Below are 13691 nucleotides of genomic sequence, written 5' to 3' on the forward strand. Positions count from 1 at the left end.
GGAGTTTCCTTGTTCCTGAGTGGGAGTTGTCAGACTGTCTGGCAGCATTAGAAAGAGGCAGAGAAAAGCTGATGTCTATATTGTGTCCTCTAATAATAACATTCTGCCTCTTTGCGACGTCTCCCCCTTAGAAAGATCCGTCTATTTGTTGTGAGGAGCGTGTGTGTTTGAGTGCTTTGCCTCCTCTTGTGCAGAGGGCATGATTTCACCTCTCATATCTCACCAAACTCACCAACCCAAAGGACACTAACCCTCCCAAGGTCACCTAGAAAATTAGTGTTGTGGCCTGGGGGGAACCGAACCCAGGTGTCCCCACTCCAGCCTTGTGGTTGGGCACTAAATCATTTTCCTTCTCTTGTGAAAAAAAAAAAAAATTCTTGGGGGGCGGGGGGGGGGCGGGGGGCGGGAAGTGAGAGATGAATCAGATTTCCTCCTCTTTCCCCCTTACCTCCCCTCCCCCTTAAGGAGATAAAAACTCATGAAAGCAAACAAGGTGTCCACTCTGCAGTTCTTAAGTGCGTCCCCCCAAAGAAGGTGTCCACTCTGCAGTTCTTAAGCTGGGTCCCCCCCCAGTCTACCCCCCAACCCTCCACCCCCAACACAAAGCGATTCGGGCTCCCAAGGCTTCTGCCCGTCAAGCCTGGGAGGTGAGGAGTGGTTAAAACTCAGCCCTCACCTCCAGCCGGTCCCGGCTCCGCGGCGCCCAAGCCCCGCCCCCGCCCGCCCTTCCCCCACGGCCTCGGCACGCCAGCCCCTCTCCCCTCTCCCAATCGGGCGCACCCACCCCAGATGCCGCCTGGCACCGAGCGCAGCCGCCGCCGCCGCCGCCGCAGCAGCACTTTCCACTTGTATTGATCACCTCCCGGCCCCGCTGAGCCTGCTTGCCGCAGCGGAGCGCGGCCAGCGCGCCAGCCCTTGGCAGCCCCGGAGCACTCGGGCTCCGGGAGGCAACTCCTTGCGAGCGCCCTGTCCGGGGTGCCCTCTGCGCTCTGCAGTGTCTTTCTCTCTGTCTGGGAGCAGAAGAAGGAGGAGGAGGAGAGGGAGGAGGAGGAGGAGGAGGAGGAGGAGGACGTCTGGTCCGGGCTGAGAGGTGGAGCAGCGGCAGCAGCCGCCGCCGGAAAGGGAGAGGCAGGGGAGACCGAGACTTGGAAACCCCAAAGTACCCGCGACCCTGCACGGCAGGCTCCCTTCCAGCTTCATGGGCAAAGTGTGGAAACAGCAGATGTACCCTCAGTACGCCACCTACTACTACCCCCAGTATCTTCAAGCGAAGGTAAAGGGGCGCCGGGGGCGGGGGCGCCGGGGGCGCGCGCGGCTCCGGTCCGGGAGGGGCACGCGGCGAGCCCCCGCCGCCTCCGGTGGAGTTGATGGAAGGTTGCTAACTATAGCGCTGGCCTGGGCGAAGCCCGGCGGCGCGCGGGGCGGCGGCTGCCCGCGGAGCGGAGTGCTGGGATCGGGTTACAGAAAGCCGCGGGGGGAGAGACTAGACAGGAAAGAGCCGCCGGCCCCTTCCTGGCCCGGGAAGCGGGGAGGGTCGCGGGCCGAGCGGCGCCCCTCGCCGAGCCTTGGCTGCTCGGCCGCCGACGCCTGGGGCCCGCGGCAGCACCCGCTGGCGGCGCGGATCTTCGACCCCTTTTCCTGGGCCTCGCCCGGCGAGCAGTAACTCTCGGCTTCCCTCGGAGTGCCGCGGAGCCTCCCGCCCCCCGGGGACGCCCCTCAGCCTCCCGCGCGCGAGACAACTGGGGCTCTAGGCTGGGGACGGGACTTTTTCCTCCCCGCCTCCGGCCCTGCGCGCCCGCCCCTCGCCTTGATCTTTGTGCGGTGTGGCACTTCACCTGGTTACTGATTTCTACTTTTACGCTGTTGTTTTGGGTAGAAAAGTGGTCAAAGTTCACTCAGCGTTCATTGATGTCCCTTTTAATCTTCCCTGTAGCTTCTGCAAAGGAGGGACAATGGGCAGATTTCGATGCAGAGAAAGAAGTGACTTAGTATTTAGTTTAGAGACATACTACCGTATATGTTTACCACAGATCGATTTCCAGTGGTGCTTTCTCAAAAACGGCCTTGGAGCACGCTTAGGTAACACAGCGGATGACATGTAGTCATACAAATTGCGACTGGCTTTCCAGGGACCCTGGGTACGTTGTTAGTGGGCCTATCCTATTTTGACAATAAGAATTTGATGCCTGCTGAACTCAGGAAAAAAAATATTGGGTCCATGAAGAGTGAGGGTTTCACTGCTTTGGAAGCTTTTCCCCACAGTTTGGGAGGGCAAAAGTTGGATGCACCAGACTTCTTCAGCAATTAGCATCTCTTATCTTGACTCCTGGTGCCCTTCTAGATCACAAAAGATGCAGCCTCTGAACTTTCTTTGGGAGGTTGTAATCATGCCCTGCTTGCTGGCAGAGGGCATTTCTGGCCTGGTGCAGAGAATCTCTGATTCAACCTTGATAAGCTTTTCTTTCTCACAAGTGTGTGTGGCCCATGTTATGTACCTACATCATAGTTTTGTATGTGTCCATGTAAAAAGGACACTTGTTAGCATAGAGACCTGAAATTTCTTAGCCCTCAAGGGCCTCATTTTCACCCCCCTCCCCATTTTCATTTTACTTTGGGTCGCCACAAAGCGGCAAGATGGTAGCAGCAAGGGTACCCATCATTCATTCTTGTGTGGTCGCTGCTGTATTTGTTTTCAGGGAGTGGAGGGAGGTACCCGTGTTTTGGTGAGCTACACTGTAAATATAAGTTGTTCAAAGAAATTTTGAAGTGTAACCAATGCTCTACCTTTTAGATATCATATATGTTTAATGCACTTGTTTAAATTATGCAGCATTGGGTACCTAAAGGACAGCCTATTCAACACTTAACTGTATGAATAATAAATAACATACACTCAGGTGAAAAAGAAAAAAAGGCCATGTTTCTACAGGCATATTCACCTTAGTAATTTTTATGTACCATTAGTAAGTTAGAAACCAAGTACATAGCATTTAATATAGCTAATGCAATGCCATTTGGCTCTTTTTGCCCCGTAAATAATTGAAGAGAGAGACAAACGGCAAGAGCCTGCTCTAGTAATTAGGGTCAGATCCCAGAAAGCTTTAGGGCCCATTTTCTGAAAGTGTGCTTCCTGCGTAAAGCATTTAATATTGATTTGTGTTACGGTAAATGACATTCTCAAAACATATCTTGCTGTTTCTACTATGAAATCTGAAATCCTATTATTCTGAATCTCTTTGTTTCCGGAGAAAGACACACATACTCACTTGACCTATATAACTTGGTATTAAAGTTTGATAATTAAATCTAAATTCCCTGTTGTAAAGTATCTTGATTATCTCAGGAAGAGGCATCTCCTAAAATGTAAAGCGACTAGATGCAGATTTTAGGTAGCATAGTTCAGGACACATAGCCCTTTTTGTCTCCCGTATCTCATCTATCTCTTGGTCACATGGTATTGTGAGTCATTAAAAAAAATAGAGACCTGATTTGATTTGTAGTCAGTTTAAAAACAAGTGTTACCTAATCTACCTAAAGAGTTAATAAACTGACGTAGAATCTGTTGTCTACAGTGATGATCCTTGCCTCTGTGTGTGTGTATTTTAACCTTCCTGAAATATGGGATAGAAAACATCACTGTTTAAAGTACAGTGATGTGTTTGCTAGACAGAGTTGTTTTGAAACTTCTGTGTGGAAGCTCTATCAAAAACTGAGGGATGGCACGATCGTTTACCAAGTGATATTTGACTTAAACTTGTGATCAAGAGATGGATGTGTTTTGAATTGAAAAAGAATAAACGGATGGGATTTCTTTTCATTAGAAGGAATAGATACCAATGAAAATGGCACTTGAAAATGAGTTTTGTTGCCATACCATAGAAAGTTAACGTATGTCAAATCATTCTTCGTATGTTAATCATCCAGAGTCTTTTCAGAAAAATTTAGTAATTTTTCTCTATAAAAATATATTAGTTACTTCTGCATTCTACTAACAGTCAACAACCAAAGGAGCCTGTGGAGCTGGATTACAGTGTGTTACCATATTGGTATGCTTTGTGCTTTGACAGAAAAATATAATTATTAGAAAAAGTAATACAGCTGCATTAAACATAAAGTAAAGTTGAGGATGTTATAGAAAGGCAGGACATGGGTGGAAATGAAGGAGATTGCGAAATTTTTATAATGCCTTAGCGTAGAGTAACAGAGATTGCAAGTAACCTGATTTTACACGCTTGTTGAGTTTTTTTGTATTTCTCCGTTAAGGGTGGTCTTATCACAGCAGGGTTCTCTTTATCACCTGACACATTCATTCTAAGATACAGGTTGATGTAGCTTCATAAATATAAGCATGTATTGTTCTAAAGGATTTTCTAAATTATTAAGTGACTTATGCCGTATTACTAAAAATTAAATTTGGTATCTACTTTTCAGATACACAGGAAAAATTCTGGTAACGTAACATTTTAATTAACGTTTTGTGTGTAGACATTTTCACTTATTGCAAGGCAACCCTTGAATTCTGTTTGTTTCAAAGATATCATGATGTACATTACTGCCAATATGTGTATGCAAATATTTATGGAAATCGAAATACTTATTCTAGTTCTTCTGAAGAAAGGGAAGTACAAAATGTTCTTTACATGGTTAGCTAATATTTCATACCAGCTACAAGCAGTTTGACACATTTCTGTCTTTATTCATAGTTATATTGTTTTGTGTACTAAAGAAATGTTCTACACTAGAGAAATGTTTGTTTCTAAAACAAATGTTTGTTTAAAAGCTATTTTTGTATAAGTGTATGCCAAAGAACATACCTGAACCTAGCTTCAAAATCTGAAAAATAATGAGTAATATAATTTGGTATTCTATTAATGAAGCTACTAGAAAAAAAGCAGCTTTTCTGAATTGAATTTTTGGGTGCATTAACATTTTGTTGAATTCCTTAACTTTTCCTTAGTCATAGTCAAATGAATATTGTATCAATCTGTTTCTCCAGGAATGAGAGATCATGATTTGATACGTGGAACTACTGAGTAGATTAAGGTGAATTGGAGGTACAGTGGCATGATATTAAAACTTGGGTTGCTCTGTGTCTTGAGAAGTAAGTACGTTTGTGAGATGAATAAAGTTTGCTTAAATGCATCAATACAGTAATACAATATTTTACGTGATGAATACACCTTATTTCCTTAAGTGAGCGGGGTATTGTGGCTATCTGAAAGTGGTGTTGGAAGGCTCAAGATCACGGAAATGCTAAAATCAAGATGCATTATGATGAAATATTGTAGCACCCTTCCCCTCAGATAGCCATTTCTTTTGAATTTCCATAATGCATCTTATTTTTTTATATGTTGGGAGACAAATCTTATGCTCCTATAATGGAACAGGGAAAGATAAGTGAAGAGAAGTAGGAAAGTATTCAGTCATTTAGTATCAGTATAACTAGCTATACCTTACATGTTTGGCAATCTTGGCTTCGAATTTAAATTCAAATATGGGCAATTTCCATGTAATACACTTTCAGGAAAAACATTTTTTTAAGCTTTACTGATGTATCTCTCAGACTTTGTATTTTGCTTAACTGTTTTTTGGAACTTTTAAATTACCCCAGCTTACTTAATGAGTACTGAAATTTTAATAAGTCGTAGGTCTTTACACTAAAGACAAAAGGACCTTTTTCCCTTTTCTTTTTACTAAAGAGGGAGTTGCCAGGAAATAAAATTCTTTTTTTTCCCTATGTCTGCTTAACCAATAAAAATCATGTGAGGAAGATCTAGAATGGAGATAAAAATGATATGGACACCTAAATGTTGTTCATTCTTTTTAAAGATGAAGAATTTCTTGTCTAGTTTGTTTTTTATTGGATGCTCAGTTCCCTAAAGTTTATTTTCCCCAAGCATGGTGTCCTTATCCCACACCAAGTCTCTCTTCAAAGGCTATCAGCTCTCCCTATTTCCTTGCTTGATTTGCAGAACAGTAGGTGCTAAATAAATGCTTGTTAGTGACTATTATTATTCTGAATAAGTACATGCAAAATTTTTTTAGACCAGAAAAAAATTATAGACCAAAATCTATAAATATAATAACTCAGCCTGATTTTCTAATGAAATCTCAATATAGTTTGATTTGAATGTTAATTTATTTTGTTCCTATAAAGAAAACTTCAAACATTTTATGAAGTGAGTAAGATCCCTAAGATGAATCACATATCAATTGATCCGTGTTTAATTTATGGAATCAAAAGTGCCTTTTTTTTTTGGCAGTCTTTATTAAAGAATATGGTGCCAGAAAAAACAACTCATAGTATTATATCAAAGGGGGAAATGTTACATGTGATGAATTGGTGACTCAGCCTGTCTTTGCCTCTTATTACTGGCCCCTACCAACAGGATTCAAACTTTTTTCTGCTTAATTTTCAAGAAAATCCTTATTTTTCAGAGTATTTCAGATGTGGTAAAAACATTTATTCATTTAATAGTTAATAACTAAAACATAAACTAGCATTAAGGTGTTCAGAATTATAATTATCTCTGTTACTGAGTGTTGTATAACCCTAATATGACATTCAGCCACCTAGCTTTTTATCTCATTCATTGGGTATTATAGGAATATGCAGGAACATATCCAGTTGTTCTTACGTGGAAGTGTTTTATCCAATGTAGGACATTCAGCCACTTAGCTTTTTATCTCATTCATTGGGTATTATAGGAATAAGCAGGAACATATCCAGTTGTTCTTAAGTGGAAGTGTTTTATTCAATGTAACATCGCTTATTTTAAAGAAAGTGTAGTAATGATATGTCAGTGATTTAAATGCAGTGCCATAATATTTGGTACAAAATTAAACCATATATTCAAAATTGAACATTGGGCTTGGGGATGTTATGTGGAATGAATGTAAATGTTCTGGTTTCTCTGCTGTATCATTTTAACGAGTAAGTAGTAAAACCTGGTGGAACTCGGCTATTCCTCGGGAGAAGCAGCACTTGGATGATACAGACATTTACCACCGGGAGTTTCGTCAGATGGTACACAGCAAAATGTCTTCTTACATTGTGTGTGTCAAACACACATGCAAATTTGAGCATGCACACAAATTTGATAACAGAAACCAAATAATTTCTTAATCAGGTAGAAATGTGGGGAAAAGTGTAAAGAGAATGGTGACAGCCAAGCCAACAAACTGAATGTGTATCTCACATATTTGAATTCCTTATTTTTGCTTAATGCATCTAGTCTCCTTAATATAATTATATGAATATTTAAAATTTTCAAACATTGGAAAATAAGTGTGTCAAAGATGGTGAGAGAGAAAAAGGGGGCAAAAATCAACATCTAGACCTCCGAGAGGAAAAAATGTTCAGTCTAAAACTGAACATTGTCATTCTCCATACATTGTCTTTTAGCTAATTCTTAAATGGATGCATTTACCATTTTAGAGGATGGAAAACAGTCTTCTGGATGACAGATATGAAAACCTAGATTCTAAAAGAGAGATTAGATGCTTATATCAACAGCTAACTTACTTATAAAAACACACAAAATCAATGTCTGGTGGATGATTGCCTACAATGGCTGTAAATAACATCTGTATTCTGGAATTAGGCTAAATTTTAATCTGGTGTTTGTGGGAAATTGCTGAGGCTCATGAAGGGCTAAAATACTAACTAAGCGATTGTATTTCCTTAGTGACCCCAGAGCACCATTCTCTGCACTTGATATTAAGAAAGGTTAGGGAGTGTAATATCTGGTCCCTGCTCTCCAGCTGCCAGGGAAGACATAATAGACACAATTCGAGACATAAGCAAAGAATATCTACAAAACAGTACATCCAGGAAGGCAGCATACCAACCAAGGGTCTGAGTGACAGGAAGGCACTCAGATCTATATGTGGGATTAAAAACAGTGCCATGTGTACTGTGAGAAAAAGTAAAGTGCTAATAAAAGTTCCAGTAAACCTGGGAATTTTAGAAAGAATTCAGCTTTAGATGAATGAATGAAAATTTCTTGAAATGATAATCACCATTGTTTTGTATATTTTCTGCTCTATAATCCTTTTATGACTACTTAGAACTTTAAAGAATATCACCTTTTTGTACTTCATGTTAACTCCTTCTCCTCAAAGTTTCATATACAATTACCTTATTTTACATTATTATTTTTCCAGTTTTATGCTTATAAGTGTGCTATTAAACCCACCTATTAGGGTTGTGACAGGCCGAGAATATAATCCTTAAATGATGACATAATGGTTATATCGAAGTATTACATTTATTGTTTAAACCATTTGAAGTGATGTTTATTTCTCCTAATTTATTAGCCTTCTTTGGAGTTTTGTTATATTGCTAATTACATCTTTGTGTGCCTGCAATCTACATCTTGATAATGTGTCTATTGTGAGCTAGCATTTCTTCAGAAAAAAACAGATTTTTTTTATTATTCCTGATCTTTCATGGTTATAGCTTTTTATTCTCTTTATTTAGTCATTATCTAGCTTTCATTCTTTTAAAATAAGCTGTTTACTCTGCAATGGAGCTAAGTCCTTCAGGAGTCATATTATCCTCTGGCCTCAGTGTGAGACACAGAACCCATCCCTCTGGCTACCCATTGAACAACAAGTGCTATTGCGCTGCTGGGTCCAGAAAAAGAGCAATTTCAGGGAAGGTTTTCGTGCAACAAAACTAGATCATTTCATTGATATGATAAATAATTTTTACTGATCTTGAAGGAAAAATGCATCATCTTCCCAGCTGTGCAAGTGGGTGGGCCTTCTTTACATGATACTAGTTTTGTTTTTTATAAGTTGAAAAATTTACTAATAAGAATGGGCAGAATTAGATGGATACATCATGGAATTCTGTGCTTTTTCTAAACTTGAGTTTCTTGGGGCGGGGAATCAAAGTTGCCGAAAAAGAATTTTAGATTATAAACTTACATTTCCATTATACTTAAGCCCCTCAAATGACACTATACTATTTCCCCTGTTTAACACTTTTTAAACATGATGATTTTGAGACTTATAATTGGGAGTATGTTTGTGCTGGAAAACCGCTTAAACCCTTCCTCACCTGTAGAATAGCAGTGAAATATTTTCGCAGTTTGAAATAAAGTCTCAGATAAAATATTTGGTTACAAGGAAAAGTAAATCATATCATAAATTTGTAATACCACCAACTTTACCCTTGTCTTCTCAACAATAACTTGGATTCATCACCAAACAGGTTTTTGACAAATGCAGACATTTACAGAAAGAAAAATTTGCCAGTTTTTATTTTCAGGTCATTAACTGAAATACTCCCCAAACCCTCTCTGCTTCCTACAGAGCACAGCTTTGATTAATTGCATTGCTTTAAAAATGGAAGCCTTAAAAAAAAAAATTCCTAGTCTCAGTTCTTAGGTTTTATTCTACATGATTATTTGCATACCTTTATTAACAACAACAACACAGAAAGAACTGGCTAGCAGAGAAACTTATATAGCTGAAATTCTATAGCTGGGCAAATGATATTTTTTAGAGCGCTATGTGATTTGTTCTGTGACTGGGTATACCTTATCTTACAAGCGAATTGTGTTTCCAACAGGTTTTGTTCCAGAAAGTTCACTTATCAATTATTTAGAACTTGAAACTCATCTAGTATATTTCATATATAAATTGTTATCTTTAATGATAGGGTCCCCAGCCAACCCATAAGAGCTTGTGAAAGTAACCCAGTTTATAATTCACACACACTTGTTCTGTACTGGTCCTACCATAGAACCAAATCATCACACAGGGACAATGTTTCTTGGAGGAGGGGGGTGAGTATTCAGAGTTGGAATTCGGGGAACCCATCTTGGCCCCCTTTAGGGGACTGAGGAGTTTTCCCTAACTCACCTGAGGGGCAGTGAGAAGACGAGTTCCCTTAGTCCCTCAGAAGGGGCTTTGAGCTTCTAGGACTGGGGACCGGGTTTCAAGAAGAGATGGGAGGTGTGGCTTGTGGAGTCACGTGGGTCAGGGATTTGCGAAGCTGGGAGTTGTGGGTTCAGGAGCTTCTCGCTGAGTTAAGGCCCTGGGAGACGTCCTCGCTCCTCGCTCCTGAGACTAGCTCCCTGCTTACTTGTTTTCTTTCCCTGTGTTGGCCTCACTGATAATCTCTTGTTCCCTTTCCTCCTAGCCCACCCTCAATTTTCATAAAGCAGTCCCCGGCTATCTAAGAAGTAGGACTTTTCATCCCTAGCTCATCACTGACTAGATTACTACAGCCTCACAAGCTTTCCTTCTCTTCTCTAGCACGGAATCAAGCAAACAGCTCTTGAGACTGGTAACAAGAAGGATATCAAAAGACAAAGAAAACATTGTCCAATACCATCACTTCTCTTATTTTCACCAAGTCCTGGTCCAACAATGGTTCATAACTCTTAGGGGAACCTCAAACCTTGAGAATCTGAAGATGGCACATTCCCGTTAACCTCAGATTTTTACTGAGACTCAGCCTGTAGAGCACAGGTTAAGAATCCTACCCTGAAAGGAGGGCAAAAATGGAACCAGTCTATGCTTTAGAACACGGCTCAGACCATAGATCCCTTGGTATTTTGTTTCTGGATTGCGGCTTGACTCTGGGGTGAAGAGCTAGACAAAGCCCAAGGGCCTGCAAAGTAGGAATGGCAAGGGTCCAGGGGGTTGGGCAATCTCAAAGTGTGCTTCCTCTTTCCCGTCTCCTTTTCCGCCACTCCTTCCTTCCCCTTTCTCCTCCATTCCTGCTTCTACCTTTTCTTCTTGCGCAGTAACAGTAGTGCCACTGTGGACTGGCTTCTGGCCAGCTACACGTTTGTGTGCCCAGTGGTGAATCTGCCAGGGTGATGGCTGCATACAAGCTAGTCCCACTGCGTCTGCCCAAGTCAGGGACCAAGTGGGTCTGACTTAATTTGGCTAAAAAAAAATCTTTGCTACCTCTTAATGCTACAGATTATGATTAAGAATTTGCTAATTACAGTTCCCTCTTTGAATGGGATTTTCTTTCTGATTCCTTATCCAATTTTATATGGAAAATTTAAATAAAATTGTATTTGGTAATGTATAAGTGTTATAGAAGCACAGGCATGATGTAATACTTTGAACAAAAGAGAATATAATTAGCATAATAAAAAGTGTTTTGATGCCAAATGTGGGCTCTTAATGAGATTGGAACTTTAAATATGACATAGTGAAATGGTAAGCTGCATACAATTTTTCTGTACCCATAATAACATCTAAAATCATATGTAACCATTTTTTTCTGTTTCTTGAATATTTCACACAACTATTCTTTAAAAAGAACCACGATATATTGTGTTTTTCTGCTTGGCAAAAGACTAAAAAAAGGTGTGTTTCTTACTTGGTAGTAGTCCCTCAGATTTTAATTTTAATAGCAAAAATCTTAAATGTTGATTTCGATTGCTTTTTTTAAAGAGTAGATTATATCTTAACGTATAAATAGGATTTCAAATGACAGTGTTCTTTTCTACCCCTCTATCTCTGTCGCCAAATTCAAATTCATGTCTCAGCAGTTCGGGATGTTCTTCGGTGCATATCCTTTGAGCCTTCAAAATTTGATTTGACTGTGTGTTCTGACGATAGCTTGTTCAGATAAGCACACGGTGATCGTCATCTGTGTGTCTGGGCCCTAATGAACATCTGCTTTCTAGGGCGCCACAGGAGCACCTTTCTTTGTTTCCTCTTCCTTTGCCTTTTTGATTTGAATCTTGTTAAACCCTGCAAATGGGGTTGTTTTTCAGTATGCAAATACTCCCATCTCCCTTTTTGGAAAAGAAAAAAAAAGCGCCAGATATTTTAAACATGAACGCGTTGGGAATTTAAAAGGAGTCTGCAGGAAGCAAGTGCACAACTATAGTTCTACTCTTGACCACTCAGACATGTTGTACTAAAATCATCTAGCTGAGATCATAGAGTTGGAGCTACCTGGTGGGCAATTTAATTAAATTCAACAAACACTGAGCAGACATTGTATTAGGCCCTGGAAGGTGCAAATATGTAAATGAGGCATGATTCCTGCCATTGTGGAGCGCGAGATAATTTTATTTACTTGTTTATTTAAAATTTTTATTTTAGGTAGAACATATATATAGTATAGCGCACACATTTTAAATATATAGATTGTTATGCTCATGTAATGGTCACCCAGGTCACTCTATGACATTTCCAGCACCCAGAAAGCACCCTCATGCCCCTTCTCACAGTTTCCTCCCCAAAGGTATCCGCTAGTCTTACTTCTATCTTTGTAGATTGGTTTTGCCTATTCTTGTACTTCATAAAAATGAAGTCCTGGGCTTCCCTGGTGGCGCAGTGGTTGAGAGTCCGCCTGCCGATGCAGGGGACACGGGTTCGTGCCCCGGTCCGGGAAGATCCCACATGGCGCGGAGCGGCTGGGCCCGTGAGCCATGGCCGCTGAGCCTGCGCGTCCGGAGCCTGTGCTCCGCAGCGGGAGAGGCCACAACAGTGAGAGGCCCAAGTACCGCAAAAAAATAAATAAATAAAGTCCTGTCGTATGTATCCTTTTGTGTCTGGCCTCCTTAGCTCATCAACATTTTGGTTTGATTCATCCATGTTCTTATGTGTAGCAGTCGATTCTTTTTTTAATGCTATGTAGTATTCTATTAGAGAATATATCACGATTCATGTATCTGTTCTACTATTAATGGGCATTTGGATTATTTCAATTTGGAGCTGTTATGAATAAAATTGCTGTAATTATTCTTGTTCATACCATTTGGTCAACATATGCATTTAGTCATAAGAGAGGAACTGGTAGGTCACATGATATGTGCACGTTCATCTAAAATGGTAGATATTACCATTTTCTAGTCCTACTGGCAAAGTGTGAGAAAGCTATTTGCTCCGTATGTCACTAACACTTGGTATTGTCGGTCTTTTTAATTTTAGCCCTTCTGGTGGGTGGTATCTCATTATGGTTTTAATTTGTATTTCCCTGATGATTAATGATGTTGAGCACTTTTTCATATATTTATTGGCCAGTTGGATCTCCTCTTTCGTGAAGTGTCTTTCAGATATTTTGCTCACTTCTTAAACATAACAGCTTTATTGAATATAATTCACATAACATAAAACTCAACCTTTTGCTCGCTTTTTTTAAAAATATCTTTATTGGAGTATAATTGCTTTACAATGGTATGTTAGCTTCTGCTTTATAACAAAGTAAATCAGCTATGCATATACCTATAGCCCCATATCCCCTCCCTCTTGCATCTCCCTCCCACCCTCCCTATCCCACCCGTCTAGCTATCTATTTTACATATGGTAGTATATATAAGTCCATGCACTCTCTCACTTCGTCCCAGCTTACCCTTCCCCCTCCCCGTGTCCTCAAGTCTATTCTCTATGTCTGTGTCTTTATTCCTGTCCTGCCCCTAGGTTCTTCAGAACCTTTTTTTTTTTTTTTTTTTAGATTCCATGTATATGTGTTAGCATACGGTATTTGTTTTTCTCTTTCTGACTTACTTCACTCTTTGTGACAGACTCTAGGTCCATCTACCTCACTACAAATAACTCAATTTCGTTTCTTTTTATGGCTGAGTAATATTCCATTGTATATGTGCCACATCTTCTTTATCCATTCATCTGTCAGTGGACACTTAGATTGCTTCCATGTCCTGGCTATTGTAAATAGAGCTGCAATGGACGTTGTGGTACATGAC

The 13691-nt window shown here is 40.5% G+C and overlaps 1 protein-coding gene across 5 annotated transcripts in view; it reads left to right on the forward strand.

Moving 5' to 3' along the window:
* The first annotated feature begins 786 nt into the window (after nt 1–786).
* The window catches only part of RBMS1 (RNA binding motif single stranded interacting protein 1), a 213692-nt gene continuing 200787 nt past the window's right edge, over nt 787–13691 (forward strand). For all 5 annotated transcript variants that reach the window (XM_029224860.1, XM_029224866.1, XM_029224864.1 and 2 more), the window contains exon 1: nt 787–1273. In XM_029224860.1, coding sequence (XP_029080693.1) covers nt 1199–1273 — 75 coding nt within the window. In that variant the 5' untranslated portion in view covers nt 787–1198. The remainder of the gene's footprint in view (nt 1274–13691) is intronic.

Source organism: Monodon monoceros, unplaced genomic scaffold, assembly GCF_005190385.1.
Source record: "Monodon monoceros isolate NGI ecotype Baffin Bay Population unplaced genomic scaffold, NGI_Narwhal_1 Super_Scaffold_16, whole genome shotgun sequence".
In the NCBI taxonomy this organism is placed as follows: Eukaryota; Metazoa; Chordata; class Mammalia; order Artiodactyla; family Monodontidae; genus Monodon; species Monodon monoceros.